This window comes from Neofelis nebulosa, chromosome 13 (genome assembly GCF_028018385.1).
Source record: "Neofelis nebulosa isolate mNeoNeb1 chromosome 13, mNeoNeb1.pri, whole genome shotgun sequence".
Taxonomy (NCBI): domain Eukaryota; kingdom Metazoa; phylum Chordata; class Mammalia; order Carnivora; family Felidae; genus Neofelis; species Neofelis nebulosa.
The window spans coordinates 4,954,743-4,973,680 of NC_080794.1; the positions used below are offsets into that span (position 1 = coordinate 4,954,743).

At 49.1% G+C, this 18,938-nt stretch overlaps 1 protein-coding gene across 2 annotated transcripts in view; it reads left to right on the forward strand.

The window, feature by feature from the left end:
* The first annotated feature begins 3,439 nt into the window (after nucleotides 1-3,439).
* The window catches only part of SLC35F3 (solute carrier family 35 member F3), a 405,051-nt gene continuing 389,552 nt past the window's right edge, over nucleotides 3,440-18,938 (forward strand). Inside the window, exons 1-2 of one of the 2 annotated variants that reach the window (XM_058696177.1) lie at nucleotides 3,440-3,568; nucleotides 4,712-4,941. In XM_058696177.1, coding sequence (XP_058552160.1) covers nucleotides 4,716-4,941 — 226 coding nt within the window. In that variant the 5' untranslated portion in view covers nucleotides 3,440-3,568; nucleotides 4,712-4,715. Of the gene's footprint in view, nucleotides 3,569-3,961; nucleotides 4,356-4,711; nucleotides 4,942-18,938 lie in introns of those variants that run through there. The other variant, XM_058696176.1, reaches the window with a different exon arrangement.

An 18,938-nucleotide genomic window follows, 5' to 3' on the forward strand; every position in this document is an offset into this window, starting at 1 on the left:
TCAGCATTTGTAAACAACGATCTTGAGTGGCTTTGACTTCAGGCGGTCCTCTGAGGATGCTCTAGAAACACCAGGTGAAGTGTTTTTCATGGCAGTCCAAGTCTTGCTGAAGATGAGCTATTTCAGGTGTAAGAAATAAAGACTTGTCCTACAGTCTCGGAAGGGATTAAGAAGAGAACTTACACACATACGGTGTGGGGGGGGGGGAGAGGGAGGGAGGGAGAGAAAGAGGGAGGGAGAGAGAGGAAACATGTTCCTAAGGCTCTCACAAAAGAAACGTTAAAAATTATGTACAATTATGGAGGATATTAATTTTTTATTTATATACCTAAGTATTTCCTGGTATTTTTATTTATAATGGCTTTGTTGTTTTTTATGATAACAGCCATAAGAATAATATATATATTAAAAGTAATATTTTAGGGGAATATTGTGACCCTGGAAAGCTGCATAAGTTTTTTAAATAAATAGACTATCTTTTAGGGCCATTTTAGGTTCATAACAAAATTGAGGGGAAAGTACAGAGAGTTTTCAACTACCTCCAACCCCCACGTATACATATAGCCTCCCCACCAACATCAACATCCTGCATGATCGTGGTATGCTTCTTTCAACCAATGAACCAACACTGACACATCATTTTCTGCCAAAGTCTATAATTGACATTAGGGTTCACTCTTGGTGTCGTCCAACCTATGGATTTTGACAAACGTATAATGATACGCATCCGCCATTGTAGTATCATACAGAATAGTTTCACTGACTTAAAAAATCTCCTGTGCTCACCCATTCATTCGTCCTCCTCTCCCTCCCACTACCACTCTCCACACCAGGAACCTCTGGTAACCACTGATCTTTTTAGTGTCTCCATAGCTTTGCCTCTTCTACAGCGTCGTATGGTTGGAGTCATACAGAATATCACCTTTCAGAGACGTTTCTTTCACTTGACAATATACATTTAAGGTTCCTCCGTGTCCTCCCATGACTTGATAGTTCATTAATTTTTATCACCGAATAATCCACCATTGTACCGATGTATCACAGTGTTTACCTACTGGGGGTCTTCTTGGTTGTTTCCGTGCTTTGGCAATTGTTAATAAATATGCTGTAAATATTTGTGTGCAGGTTTTGTGTGGACATATATTTTCAGTCTAATTTAGAAATACACCAAAGTGTGTGATTGCTGGATCTTTTGGTGGGAGTATATTTGGTTTCATAAGAAACTGCAAAGCTGTCTTCCAAAATGGCTGTGCCATTTTGCATTTCTGCCATCAGTGAATGAGAGTTCCTGCTACTCCACATACTCGTCAGCATTTGGGGGTGTCAGAGTTTTGGACTGTGTCCACTGTCGTAGGTATGCAGTATTATCTCACTCATGTTTTGTTTTTGTTTTTTTTTTTTGAGAGAGAGTGAGCTAGGGAGAGGGGCAGAGGTAGAGAGAGAGAGAGAGAGAGAGAATCCCAAGCAGGCTTCCATGCACAGCACAGAGCCCAACACAGGGCTTGATCCCACAACGTTGGGATCATGACCTGAGCCAAAAATGAAGAGTCAGACGCTCACTGACTGAGCCACCCAGGTGCCCCTCACTCATTGTTTTAAACTGTAATTCTGCAATGACATATGGATGTTGAGCATCATTTCATAAGCTTGTTGGCCATCTGTGTATCATCTCTGGTGACATGTCTGTTCAGATATTTTGCCAATTTTTAAATTGGGTCGTTCATTTTCTTTCTTTTTTGTTTTGATTTTTTAAAAATGTTTTTATTTTCTTTTTTTGGGGGGAGGGCAGGGGCAGAGAGAGAGAGAGAGAGGGAGACACAGAATCTGAAGGAGGCTCCAGGCTCTGAGCTGTCAGCACAGCAGCCTGACGCGGGGATCAAATCCATGAGCTGTGAGATCATGAGCTGAGCTGAAGCTGGACGCCCAACAGACTGAGCCACCCAGGCGCCCCTAGGTTGTTCATTTTCTTATTGTTGACTTTTAAGTGTTCTTATTTTGGATAATAACCCTTCATATGATATGTATTTTGCACATATTTTCTGCCTGTCTGTGACTTGTCATCTCATTCTCTCGACAGTGTCTTTTGGAGAGCAGTTTTTAATTTTAATGAGGTCTAAATTATTAACATTTTTTTTCATGGATAATGCCTTTGATTTTGTATTTAAAAAGTCATCACCAAACCCAAGGCTGTCTGGATCTTCTCTGATGTTGTCTTCTAAGAATTTTATGATTTTCCAATTTATATTTAGGCTTATGATCATTGTTTTTCATATGGATGTCCAGTTGTCCCCGCATCCTTTGAGAACACTGACCTTGCTCCATGAAATTGACATGGCCTTTTCCTCAAAGATCACTTGGCAAAGTGAGTGTTTCTGAGCTCTGTATGTTGTTCTACTTATCCCTTTGCCTCAGCCCTCCAACTTTGTTCTTCTCCAGTATTTTGTTGGCTAGTCTGGGTCTTTTGCCTCTCCATATAAAGTTTAGAATCATTTTGCTAACAGCCACAACATAACTTGCTGAGAGACTGATTGGGGTTACTTAGAATCTGTACATCAAGTTGGAAAGAACCGACATAACATTGAGTATTCCCAGTGATGGACACGGGCTATCTTTTATTTAGGCCTTCTTTGATTTCTTTCATCAGAGCTTTGTAACCTTCCTCATGAAAAAGCACTTCTTTATTCCGTGTGCCAATGTAGGTGGTATTATGTTTTAACTATCAAATTCCATTTGTTCCTTGTTGATATATAGGACGTTGATTGACTTTTGTACATTAATCTTGTATCATTCAACCTTGCTATAACCAATGTTTGTTTCAGTTTAATTTTTGGTCGACTTTTGAAGTTTTCTACATAGATGATCATGTCACCTGTGAACAAAGACAATTTTATTTCCTCCTTCCCAATAGATACACGTTTTAATGTCCTTCTCTTATCAAATTGCATGAGCTAGGATTTGCAGTAGATATTGAAAAGGAGTGCGAAGAGACAGACATCCTTGCCTTGCTCCTGATCTTAGCGAGGAAGCTTCTAGTTTCTTTCCATAAAGTACCATGTTAGCTGTATTTGTAGATGTCCTTTATTAATTTAAGCAAGTTCCCCCTCTCTTCCTAGTTTGCTGAGACACAATATAATTTTAATATAAAACACGGTACAATAAGTGGTGTATATAATCTGATTCTGATTTTGTGCGAATGTATTTTACATGGGGGGAAAAAGAGTGGAAGGGAATACACCGACTCAAGGCAGTCCTGGTTGGCTGGATAATGAGAATTTTCTTTACACATTTCTGTATTTTCTCATTTTGCCCCCATGAACCTATGTTTTATATGTGTGTGTGTGTATATATATATATATATATATATATATATATATATAAAACAGAAAACTGACATTATGGAAAGTGATGTGTTCGGAAGAGAATGACCGGCCCACAGAAAAACGGACAGAGACGAAGGAACATGGAAAAATCCGTGGAGAGAGCAGGGGTTTAGTAATTGCGTCACCGTCACCGAGGAGAACACAAGCTCTCTGAGGGCCAGGCCGGCCTGAACTAACCCCGCAGCGTCGTAAGTCATCTCACCTGCGCCTCGGCCTCGCCTGGGAAATGCTATTTATTTCTTTGGCATCCCCAGCGTGGTCTTTGTGGAGACGGAGCCGGGTCTCTCGTCTTTCCAAGTAGTTTGCCCGTTGTTTCAGGACGAGGGAAAGGAGACCGGGAGCGGTTGGCGGGCGCGAACCGGGGCAGGGAAGGGGGAGCGGGGGGAGCCCACAAGTCACGGGAGAGGGGAGGGAGAGGGGAGGACGAGCGCGCCCCAGCCCGAGGCTGCCGGGCGGAGCGCGGAGGCCGGGATCGGCTCCGGAACCCCGCGCACACCCCGGCGGGCGGGAAGGGGGCGCAGCAGCGCCCCCGCCTGGCCGCGCCGCTCCCGGGCCGGGCGCGTCGCGCCGCCCGGGTGCCTCGAGAGCGCACGCAAGCTCCCAGCGCTCGCTCGGGGTCCGCGGCTCCCGCGCCCGCCGTGTGCCGGGGCGACGGCGACAGGCGGAGGGGGCCCGGGCCCGCCGCGGCCGCCGGCCGCCTGCAGCGAGCGCCGCGGACCGGCCGGAGCCGGGTGAGCCGCCGCGCCCGTGTCGCGCCGCACACGCCGCGGAGGCGCTCGGGGACGGCGGGCGCGGGCGCGCACGGGCGGCGCGGGGCGGCGGGCGCCGCGCGGACCCTCGGCGGGCAGCGCGCCCACCTCCCCGGGGCCGCGGCCCCTCCGCCTCAAGTCTGGGCGCGCCCGGCCCCACGCTGCCGGTGCCCATGGGGATCCGAGAGTTTCCCGGCGGCGCACCCAGGGGCAAGAGCATCGCCGTGTGAGTAGCGCCCGGGCTTGGGGGCGGGCGGGGCGGGCGGCCCTTTGCAGCCTGGGGCTCGGGGAGGGGCGGCGCGCGGCGGGGCTGCTCGGGAAGTTTCGGGCGTCCTCTCCCTCACCGCTCGCCCCGATCTGCGCCGCCCCGGGGCGCCCGGGGCCGGCGCGGGAGACGGGACCCGACGCCGAGGCTGCCGGGGTTGCCGGGGTGCGAGGCGGGCGGGGCACGAGCGGCGGCCCTGCGGCGGCACCTGCCCCTGCGGCGCCCTTGCTCGCCCTCGGATCGGCTCCTCACCTGCATCCTCCTCCCCCTTCTCTCCCCACCTCCTCCCTCGCGCACCTGCCCGCGCGCGGCCGCAGTGGCATGAGGAGGTCACCGGACGTCAGCCCCCGGAGACTGTCCGACATCAGCCCCCAGCTCCGGCAGCTCAAGTACCTGGTGGTGGACGAGGCTATCAAGGAGGATCTGAAATGGTCGCGCTCCGTGGAGGACCTCACCAGCGGGCCCGTGGGGCTCACGTCCATCGAGGAGCGGATCCTGCGCATCACCGGCTACTACGGCTACCAGCCCTGGGCGGCGAGCTACAAAAGTAAGACTCCCTCGTCCGCCGGTCCGTGCCCCCTGCCCTCGTCACGGCGGCTGGGGAGCACACGAGGCGACGCGTCCTGCCGCCCCCCCCCCCCCCCCCCCCGCCCGCCGCCCTGCCCGGAGATACAGACCGGGCTTTGCAACTTTTTGGAGAGACCTGGAGACGGAGTTCTCCGGGACCTTTGGGAAATTCTGATCGTTCTCTTATGCCCCCTCCCCTTCCCACACGGCTTCTCCCTTCGCATCCCCTTGCTCTCCAGGCGTCGCATTAGGGAGGCAGATTGGAAACTCAGTGTGCCCTGCACTTGTGTGGCTCTCCTGCGGATCCCAAAGTGGTACCCGCGCCCAGCCGGGCTCAGCTGGTTCGGAGATTGCAGACTTAATGGGCCTGGGTGTTCACTCTTCCCTTTGTCTCCTGGGCCCTGATGCTGGAGGACGATTCTTGGGCCTTCATTTCAGACCCCTGCGCTCCCTTTGCCTCAGGGCTTTATCCGTCCTCGGTGTAGGGGTTCTGTCTGGATCATTCTAGATGATGGCATTTGGTCCCCGAGAGATCAGTGGTTGGTGCCAGGTGCAGCAGCTGAAAGTTTGCTTGGCCAGTGGGCCCCAGCTGATACCTTTGGCAATGCTGGGATCGGTTGTATGGATAGTAGCTGTGCGAGCAGGGCCGATTTGGTGGGCATGGCTTCCACCTGGGAGGGAGAAGTTGGCCGGAAGCCACTCCAGATGCCTCCGAGAACCGTGATCAGGCGGTCCCATCACTGTCCTCTGGCAGAAACATTGCCCTTTACCACTTCAGTCAAGAAAGGAGTTTGCTTCATTCTGTTTGTAGTAAAGACTAACAGCCTAATGATTCTGAGGTATGTTTTTCCCCTTCATTGCTTGAAATTGGAACATACTTTATTGGTCCTTAGGAAAAAAAAAATCAGGCTTCTGTAAATTAATCATGTTCAGCTCTAAAAATACGGCTCGTTTTCTCCTAAAACCCTTGACTCTCAAGCCGAACGTCAGCAGTATGCTAGCAATAAGCCGGTTACTTTTAAGTTATTTGCAGGCAGAAACCTAGGATTTTCATGTTTTGTTTTCATGCCCTTGTTTGTAGAGGACCGTGGTGATTGCTTTTAACACTGCATAAACCTTTAAAAGGTTATTTGTGTTTCCTCCTGTCTCCTGCTTCTGCCGCTACAATTGTAGCTGATAAATTGTCTTTGGATCACAGAAGGAAGACAAGGGACCAAGTTCTCTTTTCAGCAGGAGAATCCTGGGCATAGGATGAAACAGTGCTACAAGATTGCAAACCCATTGGAAACCATGATAGAACTAGGAGGCCCAGCTCCTCTTTCTGCTTGCTAAATTCCCATCAGGAACTTCCCGTGTCTTCTGTTCTCTGCTTTCTTGATAAAGAAAGACGGTGGTGCGATTTAACAACCTTCGTGGGGTCATCTAGCCCCTAAAGTCGTCCACAGATTTATCATTGTCATTTTATTTGTGACTGGCCCCATGTGCTTTGTAGACGTTTTCACCGGGGTTCCTGACTTCGGGGGCAGACAGGGAGCCACAGCAGTGATGACTGTGTCTCGTACGGACACACTTTATAATTAAGACAGGGGACAGGCCGTATGGAGAACGAACGGATTCTTAAATCCCCTCTCCGTGAGGCTTTGTGGAAGGCATAATATTAACAAACAAGGCTACAGCGATCACCGTGAGTGACTACACTCGGCTCATTCAACTCTTTTTATTGCCGTGGAGCTTCCTCTTTATTCCAGGATAGTCCCTTTCTCCTAAAAGGCTTTAGGTGACAACCGACATTTTGACGAATTAATTAGATTTTAAGTTTAAATTTAGAGAAGCTCATGTTTTATTAATATAGTCAGAGATGTTTTAGGGGAGCCCTTGGGCTGTGTGTTATTTCTATCCTGAGCAGAAAGAAAAATGAAGAGGCTTATCTTTAGGTTGGGATCATTTCTTCAGTTTCTTGGTTAATAATCACTCTCAGCACACTGGGAGACATGATCACAAAATACATGTTATTCTCATGGTGTGCGGAACAAGCTGTGGGCTGCGGTGAGCCTTATCCTGGGCACCTTGGCATTGCGGTGCTACCTGTCTGCCATCTTTCAAGGTGGCTCATCTGTGTCTGCGCTGAGAGTTTCTGGAAGGAGCTGCGCTGAGAGTTTCTGACTGTTTGAGAGGGACTAACGAGTTAGCCGGCCAGCTTTGTAGCAGCAGACATGATTGGCATGACCAGGTATTTGTTCCTACCTTCTCCACTTTTAGTCTTTGTTTTGGGTGGCTAAGTGAGGTGATTGTAAATAGTGTAGAAATGACCCTTGCTCGGTATTTTCTTTATAAAAAAAAATTTATTTTAACGTTTATATATATATATATTTTTTTTTTAATTTTTTTTTTCAACGTTTATTTATTTGTGGGACAGAGAGAGACAGAGCATGAACGGGGGAGGGACAGAGAGAGAGGGAGACACAGAATCGGAAACAGGCTCCAGGCTCTGAGCCATCAGCCCAGAGCCTGACGCGGGGCTCGAACTCACGGACCGTGAGATCGTGACCTGGCTGAAGTCGGACGCTTAGCCGACTGCGCCACCCAGGCACCCCAACATTTATATATTTTTGAGAGAGAATGCGAGCAGGGAAGGGGCAGAGAGAGAGGGAGACACAGAATCCGAAACAGGCTCCGGGCTCCGAGCTGTCAGCACAGAGCCCGACTCGGGGCTCGAACTCACGGACCGTAAGACCATGACCTGAGCTGAATTCGGTCGCTTAACCAGCTGAGCCACCTAGGTGCTTCTCATACTTTCTGTCCAGTCAGTGAGATGAACACGTTTCATGGCAGATGAGGGACTTTTTATAAGGAATTGTTTTTAAAAACTCCCCAAGGCCCCTGGGTCTGAGAGGGATGGTGTGTGTGGAACAGTCAGCTGAGAATTAAATAAGAAACCAGCAGCCAGGATGGGTCACGCGCCTCTTGTCAGTGGCTAAAGTCCTCCGAGCACATTCCACATTCCATGTTTCTGAACCAAACCGCTGGGCAGTGTTTGTGGCGATTCCTCGGGTTCCTGGCTGTGAGTGTATCCAGAGCCCAGAGAGCGGGTGGTTCACAGAAGTTGCTCAGTAAAAGTTTGGTGAGTGAGTGAGTGAGTGAGTGAGTGAACGAATGCGGCCTGAGATGCTGACCTCCAGGAGAGAACCTTCGAATGTATCTCTGTAGTGATTCAGGGCCTCGAATTCTTTATGCTGCCTTCCTGTCTGTTTGGAATTGCCTCACTCCTGCCCTGTGCTGCCACCCTAACTGCGTCCTTGGCTTTCCAAACCATAGACTAGACCGGACTTGCTAATGGCAGGCTTTGGTGTAGCCCAGGGTTCCTCAACCTCAGCACCATCACCATTTTGTACCGAGTAATTCTTCATTGTGGGGGGCTGTCCTGTCCATCGTGGGGTGCCTAGCAGCATCCTTGGCCTCTGGCACTCCCCCGCCATCCCCTGCACCGTGACAGCCAGAAATGTTTCCAGACGATGCCGGAGGTCCCCTGGGCGTGTGCCTTTGGATAGGAAGCCCTTATGATGTAATGAGAAATGTGTCCTCCAAGGGAGCTCTACTGCTGACCCTGAAAGGCCTGCCCTCTGAATTCCTGACCTCCTGTCTTCCTTCCTCCTGGACCACCTCTTAGGATAGAAGAAACTTCTATCCTTCTGAAAGAGCCTGTTGCTTTCTCAGCTGACGTGATTCTGTCCCATTCACCATAAATTGATACCTTCTAGAAAGTGCTTTCGAATTCAGCACAAGGAGCATAATTGCTTTCAATGACTTCCTTTCCCCTCCCACCTTGTGTCACAGCAGGAGAGAAATGACCAAGTGGAACCTCCTGGGTTGCCCCCTTGCTTTCTCATCTTTCTGATGTAGACACCACTTTGGCGGGGCAGGGGACAAAAATCGGGAAGAAGCCATCAGCAGAGTGGTAGTCAGGCCTAGGCGTCTGAGGCAGTGGGGACCGGTGGCATTTTGGCACAGAGATGATTGAAGTAACAACCTTTGGGGATCCTGGATGAAGGAGCATCCTCAATGCTTACTTTCGTTTACTCCTTATTTACATTCACTCATTTAGCAAACTTCTTGGGAGCGTTTGTGAAATTCCAGAGCACAGAGATTAGTGACGAGAAAGGAGGCTCACTGCACAGATGTACCCAGAGGGACCTTTGTCAGGGAGCACCGGGCGACAGACACCTGCTGTTAGGAGATGGGTCACTGTTTACAGTGTGCAGGGATGTTGTACGTTAGGTTTTGCTGATGGGTGGTTTCTTTTTTTAATTATTAATTTTTAAAAATATTTATTTGTGTGTGAGAGAGAGAGAAAGTGCAAGGGGGGGAGGGGCAGAGAGAGAGGGAGACACGGAATCCGAAGCAGGCTCCAGGCTCCGAGCTGTCAGCACAGAGCCCGACGCGGGGCTCGAACTCTCGGAACGTGAGATCATGACCGGAGCTGAAGTTGGACGCTTCACCGACGGAGCCACCCAGGCGCCCCCTTACTGGGTGGTTTCAAACAGTGACCTCTTGAACATTTTCCTAGTAAAGAAACTTTTTAGGAGTAGCTTTTGGGTGCAGGGCTGGGGGCGGGGATGGTCACGTTTATTGCTTAAAATGGGGCACAGCCGTCTCTTGAGTAGATTCGTTACTATCACACGGTGCTGGGATGTTCAGATAAAAATGAGGTGGTTTTGGAAACAATGCCGATGGGTTTCGTTTTCGGTCGTTTGTAGGGCAGAGGGTGGGCTAGTCCCAGGTGACCCTCCCGTGTCCAGCCCACTCCGGCCTGCAGTTGGCGAGTTGAGGTTCCGCCTGGAGCCTGAGGATGACTGAGGAGAACTGTGGGTGCAGGTTTTATAGGTCACGCTGAGAAAGAGGGCCCTGAATAACTCCTGGTGAGAAGGCAGTCTCGTGTTATGGGATCCTCCAGGTTAAAAATGTCGGAGAGGGTTCGTGTGAGGGAAGGGGGAGTGGTGGGCCGAGAAAGGCCATCTTTTCTACTCTGTGCCATTTCCGCCTGGACTGTGCGTCCAGGTTGCTGACGTCGTTGCCAGTGATAACTGGAACGGCGGCTCATAGTATAATTGAATTCATGGGGAGCACCTTCTGTTCGGGCCTCCCGAAATAGGAAAGGTCAGGTCAGCAATTCAAAAATGACCCACTTGTAAGAGATTTATAATTTGGTTGTAAACGTTTATTCTAGAATGGAGCGGGGCGCATGAAATCCTAGATTGAAAAGATTTTGAAGGGGAAAATCTGCTGGAGTGAGCAGAGAGCGTAAATCACATTGCCTGATGTCTCAGACAGCCCGTCTTATTCCTGAATGTGAATACATGTTTGCAGTTTGGTAAATGGTTTCCTGAGATTCGGAAGAATCACGATGCGGAACTGTGGTCTCCTAGGGAAGCACAAGCGCCCCCCTCCCCCCCCCCCCCCAGTAGGCTCAGATCAGGGACGGGGGTTATGCCCCTTTTGCGTCTGGTTGTGAAGTCCCCTCCAAGGGAGCAGAGTCCTCCGGGTTTTAAAAGAGATCTGGGCAAGGAGATCTCTCCCTATTCTTCCGAAGTGGATCCTGGTTCTGTTTACAAGGTGCCGAATCTAAAACACCAGGGGTAACTAAACGTTTGTCCTTTCCCTGAGCAGCTGGAAAAATTGAGGTCAGTTGCCTTAAAAAATTAATACACATGGGGTTGAGCCATTGTGCTCTGTTCAGCGTTTTACTGGGTGTTGCTAAGGCTGCTCATTCGTGGCGTAGCCCCTGAGTGAGGGTGGGGGCAGCCTCAGGGTCTCCCGTTGGCAGGAGATGCAGACGGAATGGATCCCCGGAAGCTTCATCCCTCTGTAGGAGCAAGCACTGTCAGTCACCTCCGTGAGCCTCTGTTTTCTTGCCTCTAAAATGGGGGAGACTGTCACTCCTCCCCGAGGGTTGTCCCGAGGGGTAGGTGCAGGAATGCATATGTGGCTTCCGGCCCTTTGCCTGGCACCTGTACACAATCCTTTATTTTTGTGGATTCATCCTGCAGACTTTCTGAGCACTTGGTGTGTGCCAGGATCTAGGGGTGAGTGACACAGTCCTCGCCCCCAGATCTCCCAGAGTCGAGGGAGAGGGAAGCCCGAGGCCAGGCCGACGTACCGTGAAGACTGGCTCGGGGGTGCGCGGAGAGCCCTTCCCCGCAGGGGTGAGTGCAGTTCAGAAGCTGGAGGGGGAATGAGCCGCAGGAGGTGGATGGAGGGGAGGTGTGCCTTCCATGCAGAGGCACGTATACGTACAGAAACGCGCACATGCTGTTTCTAGAAGGTGACTCAGCCTGCCTGGAGCGTAGCCGCTAGGAAGCGCAACGGATGAAGTCAGTCTGCAAGCAGAAACTGACTCTGGTCCCTTATGCTTCTTCAGTCCGGTGTGTGTCATCAGGAGGGGCCCTGACGCCTGTCACCTTCCCCAGCCAGGTCCCCGGCTGAGTGCCACCCACTTCTTCCAGGGAGCCTCCCTGACCATCTAGATCGGGTGAGGTGTCCTTGCCAGGGGGCCGCACGGTGCTGTCACTTCTCGTGTGTTGTCATGGCAGGTTCAGGTGCGGGGCTGAAACTTACAGACGGGGAGCTCTGTGAGGGCGGGGCTCCGGGCCGCGTCCCCTGTCCTCAGCATGGCTCGCTGCACACAGAACAGGGGTGACTCTATCCCCCGATCGCAGAGCATCTCTGGCACCTATTGCGGTAAACATTTGTTAAACGTATTAATGAAAGGTCACACGTATGCACACGTGGCTGCTACGTGTCTACGTGTCTGTGGCGTCTTCCAGAGTTACCCCGCACAGAGCACTTCTGAATGCCTTACTACGTCAAGAACTGAGCCTCCCAGTGCTCGCCTCCTGGGTCTTCACCTTGACCCAGCTAAAAACACTGACAGGCAATCCCACTCCTACAGCTACGTTAGCCGGTGCCCTATCAGAGCGCTTAGTGTGGTTTCGACAAGCCTGTGTTCAAAATGATACGGAAAAAATGAACAGAGCCCAGGGGAGAAGAGAAATGGGTCAGTGGGGTTTGAAAATTCTTGCTACTAGCAAGAATAAAGTATTGGGGGAGGGAGAGGTAAAACAGGCCCGTGACATGGCTTGGTGAGAACGATGGGAGCTGACACCATGGGGAATGTCTTCCCAGCTCACCATGACACCCCTACCTGCCCAGCATCACACCCTCTAGGTAGGCTCTTAAGCCAGACTTGGCATCAGCTGTCTCCTGGGCACCACAGGTTAGACTCTTGACACACACTTAGTATCTCCCTCCTGGAATTCGACGTTAAAATCAGGAGCTCGTGACCTAGTTTGGGGTGGTCTTTCATGTGGGGCAAATGCTATGGAGGAGCTCTTCTGGCTTCTGTGTGGCCCAAGAGCCAGAGAAATCCGGTCTGCACAGAAGAATCAGGCAGGTGTGCAAAGGAGCCCAGAGGGACCCAGGGCTGTGTCCTCTTTCCCTGCTAGGTCAAGGTCGCCATGCAGCTCATCCTCTGAGCTCCAGGAGATGCCACTGTGGCAACGCCACAGCCCCTTCCTGGTGATTGAACAGAAGCTGTTTTTTTCTGGTTTTGTTCTGCACAGCTGCAGACCCCCATCTGAATAATATTTCTCAGTGACTTTTGCTCAGGCTCATGTAGGGCAAAACAAGGGTATACATACCAAAGAATTTCCCATTGGAAATAAGAAATCATGTTCTGACTGCTGAGATCAAAAAGATTATGGAGCCTTCGTCACTGGAAAGACTCAGAAAGAGGCAGGCACTCAGTAACCCCAGCTGGATTAGGTATTTACTTACCCTGTGGTAAGGGTGAAGCGGATTTGGTTTAGTTTGTTGTTTTCTTTTTTTCTTACGTGATGTCTTTTAGTTCAGCAGTGAGTGTGCGTCGGTCAATAGAGTAATAGTCCAGTTGTGTTTCCTTATCTTATTGCAGAGCCTAGAAGGGAACTTGCACAATTCGGAATCTGGTAAATTCTTTCAGTTCATGATGGTGACAAGACCTTGAACAATTGCCCAGGACACGGGCACACGCTTTTCCCTTACGCAGCTTGAGGTAGCCTTCACTTATGACAGCATTCGAAATCACAGGGAATGAGTTGCCCCTCCCAGGTGATTTGCAGTATGGAAGGGCAGAGTGTATGTATCATGGGTTCCTGGGACCGAGAGATTCAGTGAATTTCTCAGAGCACTTTTCAACTTTTGACAGATGTTTTCTGTGACATTCGTATTTTCTCCTTGTCAGTCTGCTGTGTGTCATCTACCTTACTTGCCTAGATAAGAGTCCATCAGGAAATTACTTTCATCCCTTTTCACCATCTACTTTCTAACAACGTTGCATAATCAAAATTCGGGCACGTCCTCACAGTTTTATCTGAAAGGGTCAGAAGCAAGATGCTTCTTGATGAACGTGGACTTGGCTTCCTTATTTTTCTTTTCGTAAATCGAGTCTGTTCATACTCAATGAACATATATGAAGATGCCCTCTTAAAAAAACGATTATAATTATGATTCTGGTGTGAAACACTTGGGTTTTCTGGAGTGTTCTCGTGCCATGTGCGTGTGGGAGTTTAAGGAACACTTTGCATGGAGAAGTGCATATGCCACTGAGCGTTACCCTAGGCAGGACTCGGAAGTCTCCACCCCTGTGCATTTTGTTTTCAGAGAAGAATAAAATAGTTTGAAGACCATTTACATGCTGTAATCCAGAGTAGCAGAACTCAAGGCTTCATCCAAACTCTTTTTAAAAAAAATTTTTTTTATTATGTTTCTTTATTTTTGAGAGGCAGAGAGAGACAGAGCATGAATGGAGAGGGGCAGAGAGAGAGAGGGAGACACAGAATCCAAAGCAGGCTCCAAGCTCTGAGCTGTCAGCCCAGAGCCCAATGCGGGGCTCAAACCCACGAACTGTGAGATCATGACCTGAGCCAAAGTCGGACGCTCAACCGACTGAGCCACCCAGGTGCCCCAATCCATCCAAACTCTTTTAAGTCAGCATTTTGTTTGATTAAATACATAACATGCAAAATCTTTTGTATATTTATCTGATTTTATGCAGTGGGCATGCTCTCAAAGTTACATGTGAATAAAGTTACATAGTTAGAATTTGTTCTAAAAATTCTGAAAGTCATTGAGGACTTTTCATTGTGGTGGCTGGAGGTGGAGGAGGGATCCCTTTCCAACTAGACCCCACCGCCATCATACTGTCTCTCGAGAAGCCCATGGCCAGGCAGGGCCTTCAGAAAAATCACTGCATAGAATGTCAAACACTGCTTTATGAAAGGGTCTATTTGTGAATGATTTGGAAACAGATCAAACAATAGAACCAACCATGAATGTGTATTTATCCATCCACCCAGCCATTCATCATCCATCCGTCCATCTATCCATCCATCCATCCATCCATCCATCCATCCATTCAGACATCAAACAGTTCACTGCTTCCAAAGGGCAGCAGATGTATTCACTTCTAAGGTAAACGTACATACACGGTGTAGTTCCTATTTTCTAGAAAATTACATAGTGGAGAGATAAGACAATTTGTAAAGTCCCACACATTCCTTGTGTTGGGGCCATCTCACAGATGCGCTACATGTTTCTCTGGTGTTTCGCTAGCGAAATACCTTGGGGTATGTGGGATCAACATTGAGCAGCCTTACACTAAGATCTGTACTGCGTACATGATACTGTATATTTTATCATAGGGCACCGTAATCAGCAACGGGAAGGTACTGAGCCACAGCGAACTTCTTTTTCTGTTCCTTTGGAATTGTGAGCTCTGCGGCCGTAATCAGAGTTCTAATTCATGTATTTAATGTGTCCCAGCCATTAAACATTTTTTCCCCTCTTTCTTGAAATCCTGCAACAACAAGGATTTTTGACTGGGTTATTGAGATTAGGCCACAAAGCCGGCACATTTCCCCCCTAATGTTTTATGCTTCGGACATTCTGGTTCTTTCCGGTGCTAAAGGAAGCTGGCCTGAGACCGGGGCCATTCTTCTTCCTCTGACTAGGGGCCTAGCAGGAATACAGTGGCCTGGAATTCAGAAGAGCTGGGATTGCGTTCCCGCGCTGCTGTGCATTCTGTCTGAAAGAACACTTCTTTCCGGTGCCTAAAGGAGAAAATTCCCACGTCCATAGAAATCTGCTTCTCCGGCTTCTTCTCCTGGCCGTTTAGCTGAAGAGTCCCGACGCCGTCCAGTTCATATAGCTGTGAAGGGAGTGCTGTTTCTGAAGGCCGGCTCTGCTTTTGTTCATTAATAGAAAATCAACACGTCCCGATGACCGTGACCGTTACTTTCCATAATGTCGAGAACGTAAGTTAGGATCTGGAGTCTGGACAGCAGTTTCTTGCGTTCTGGGTCCTGGAGCCACTTCCTCTTGTGTGGATGAATCTAAGACTCGGGGAGGTGGTTGAGCTAAAATGTAGGACACAGGTTGTTGGAGGACATTGTGCGCTCACTTCTGCCTCTCTCGCTTGCCTTGTTGCTCGATCCCCACCTTTTCTTTATGCTGAGCACGTGGGGTCTGAGCACTGGCCGAAGGCCATGTGTCCTGGGAACTGATGATCCCTGATGGTCAGCACGTGGCCTAGAGTTATTCGGATCAGTGCCTAGGGTTCTAGATTTCCCTAATGCTTTTATAAAGGTTGACGCGGCTCCTGTAGGTGAGGGATGTGACTTAGGCGACTGAGGATCTTGGCCACCTCGTATCTTTTTTTTTTTTTTTTTTTTTTTGGGACAGAGAGAGACAGAGCATGAACGGGGGAGGGGCAGAGAGAGAGGGAGACACAGAATCGGAAGCAGGCTCCAGGCTCCGAGCCATCAGCCCAGAGCCTGACGCGGGGCTCGAACTCACCGCGAGATCGTGACCTGGCTGAAGTCGGACGCTTAACCGACTGCGCCACCCAGGCGCCCCATTGGCCACCTCGTATCTAATAGGAAGCTGGGAGGTGACAAGATAATGGTGATGCTCTGGTGATCTCTTGTCTCAAGGCCAGCACACTACACTGGGACCGCCTTACTTTCTATCTAGAGGTGTCTGGATTGCTTTGGGAGAAACATAGTCTAAAGAAAAATCACAGAACCATTTTCCTTTGTGCTATACACACGACTAGGGAGAGTACTTTTGACATTTCCGGTCACCAACTATGTGATTTTTTTCCACGCCAAACACTCCTGCATCACCAGCTGGGTGTCTTGCAGTTTAACTCGATGCTGATGTTATTATGTACGTGGAGGCAGCGTCAGGCCCCACAGGCTAAGGATTCAGTTCTACGAGACTGCCCCCATCTCCGACCAATCCCCTTATTACTGGTGCTTCTGATCTATCGGCTGGAATTTGGAGGTTCCCACAGCTCCCTCCTTGGGTTTGAGTCATTTGCTAGAGTGGCTCACAGAACTCAGGAAAATAGTTGGCTTATTAGATTATCAGTGTGTCATAGGAGGATGTAACTTAACAGCCCTGAGGGAAAGATGCACAGGGCAAGGTATTGTGGGAAGGGGCGTGGAGCTTCCGTGCCCTCTCTGGGGGCACCACTCTCCCAGCACGTCTCCGCGTCTGCCCGCCTGGAGGCTCTCCAAGCTCCAGCTCCCTCCTCTTGGGTTTGTATGGAGGCCCCATGACATGGGCAGAGTTGATTAAATCATTGGCCATTGGTGCTTGATTCACCCTCCATCCCCTTTCCCTTCCCAGGGGGTGGGACTGAAAGTTCCAACCCTCTCTCTCTCTTTTTTTTTTTTTTTTTTAAGTTTATTTGTTTATTTTGAAAGAGAGAGAAAGAGAGCACGTGAGTGTGAGCAAGGGAGGGCCAAAGACAGAAGGAGAGAGAGAATCTCAAGCAAGCCCCACACTGTCCATGCAGAGCACGATGTGGGGCTCGAACTCACAAACTATGAGATTATGGCCTGAGCCAAAATCAGGAGTCAGGCACTCAACTGACTGAGCCACCCAGGTGCCCCTGAAAGATCCAACCCTCTTTTCACAGGGTGGGTTCCCCTGGCAACCAGCCCCCATCCTCAGAAGTTCCAGAAGTCACCTCATAACTATAAACTCAGCTGAAAAGGGCTACTTAGGAATGAATCACAGAAGAGACTGATTTCACCTTTGTTGCTCTTATCACGTAGGAAATTCCAAGGGTCTTAGGAGCTCTGTGCCAGAAATGCAGTGAAAACCAAATATAGGTCATCTTTTTAAAAAAATTTTTTTATAATTCCAGTATAGTTAACATACAGTGTGAGTTTTTGATGGACAATATAGTGATCCACAGTTCTGTATGTTACTCAGTGCCCATCACGATTAAGGGTACTCTTAACCCGTTTACCCATTTCCCCATTTCTCCCCTCCCCATCCCTTGCCCTCTGGTGACCATCAGTTCTGTGTAGTTAAGAATCTGTTTTTTGGTTTGGTGTATATTTCTTGTTATATGTTACGCATAATTATAAAAGATTTTAGAGGCAGTCAGGGAAATTTGAAGGTCTTCTGTTTATTAAATTATTTTGTGGAATACTGTTATTTTTCTTGGGCTTAACAATATTCATGTGGTTATATAGGAAAATGTCCTGAATCTTAAGAGATAACAAAGTATTTAGGCATAAAGTGTCATTATGTCTGTAATGTACTTTTAGTCTGTAAACTACTTTTGTGTAGTTCAACAAAAACAAGGATGGACAGGCAGGTGTGATGACAGGTGAACAAAATGGGGCAAAAATTTTAATACTTGGTGAATCGGAATAATAGATCCACGTGTATTCATTGGACTGTCTTCCCAACCTTCCGATCAATGCAGACATTTTCTTTTCTTTTTTTTTTTTTTTTAATTAATTAATTTATTTATTTTTTTAATATATGAAATTTACTGTCAAATTGGTTTCCCTACAACACCCAGTGCTCATCCCAAAAGGTGCCCTCCTCAATACCCATCACCCACCCTGCCCTCCCTCCCACCCCCCATCAACCCTCAGTTTGTTCTCAGTTTTTAACAGTCTCTTATGCTTTGGCTCTCTCCCACTCTAACCTCTTTTTTTTTTTTTTTCCCTTCCCCTCCCCCATGGGTTTCTGTTACGTTTCTCAGGATCCACATAAGAGTGAAACCATATGGTATCTGTCTTTCTCAATGCAGACATTTTCAAAATAAAAAATGCCATCGTTCCAGCCAATGGCATAGCATAGGTCAGGCCTAAGTGAGTTGGTTTAGAGTTATCGCCTCAGAATTTGGCCACGAAGTAGGGAGGAGCGTGTGAAATTTGACAGGTTGTCTCAGGGAGGTTGGAGTTTCTTCACTTCAAGGCAGCATAGAGCTGGTTTCTGGCCACACTCAGCATATTCGGTGCCACCTTCCAGGTGGGACCCAGCCTAAGCGTTGTGGTCTAAGCGTTCGTGTCCCCCACCTGGTTCGCAGGTGGAAATCCTAGCCCCCAGTGTGATCGTGTAGGGAGAGGTGGGGCCGCTGGAAGGTGGTCAGTTCATGAAGCCGGGGCCTCACGAATGGGATTAGTGCCTTTTTAAGAAGAGAGCAGAGAGTCGGCTGGCTCTCTTTATACCATGTGAGGATATGAGAGTTTGGCAGATTCCAACGCAGAAAAGGGCTCTCACCAGAGCCCAGCCACCCTGGCACCTGCTCTCAGACTCCCGGCCTCTAGACAGTGAGAAATAACATTTGTGTTGTTTCTAGGCCACTCAGTCATGGGAGTATGTTATGGCAGCCCGAATGGAGTGAGGCGCTGAGGCTGCGTTTGCCTTGGTTTCCCTTCACCACCTCCGGCCACGTCCCCGTCCCTCAGACCTGCTCATCGCCCGGACAGGAATGTGGTGATGGTTTTGTGGGTGTGTGCCCATCTCCACACTCCTCAGGTTGTATACGTTAAATACGTACAGCCTTACGTATGTCGGTCAGACCTTAAGTGGTGTTTAATTTAAAAAAAAAAAAAAAAAAAAAGACATGCTCTT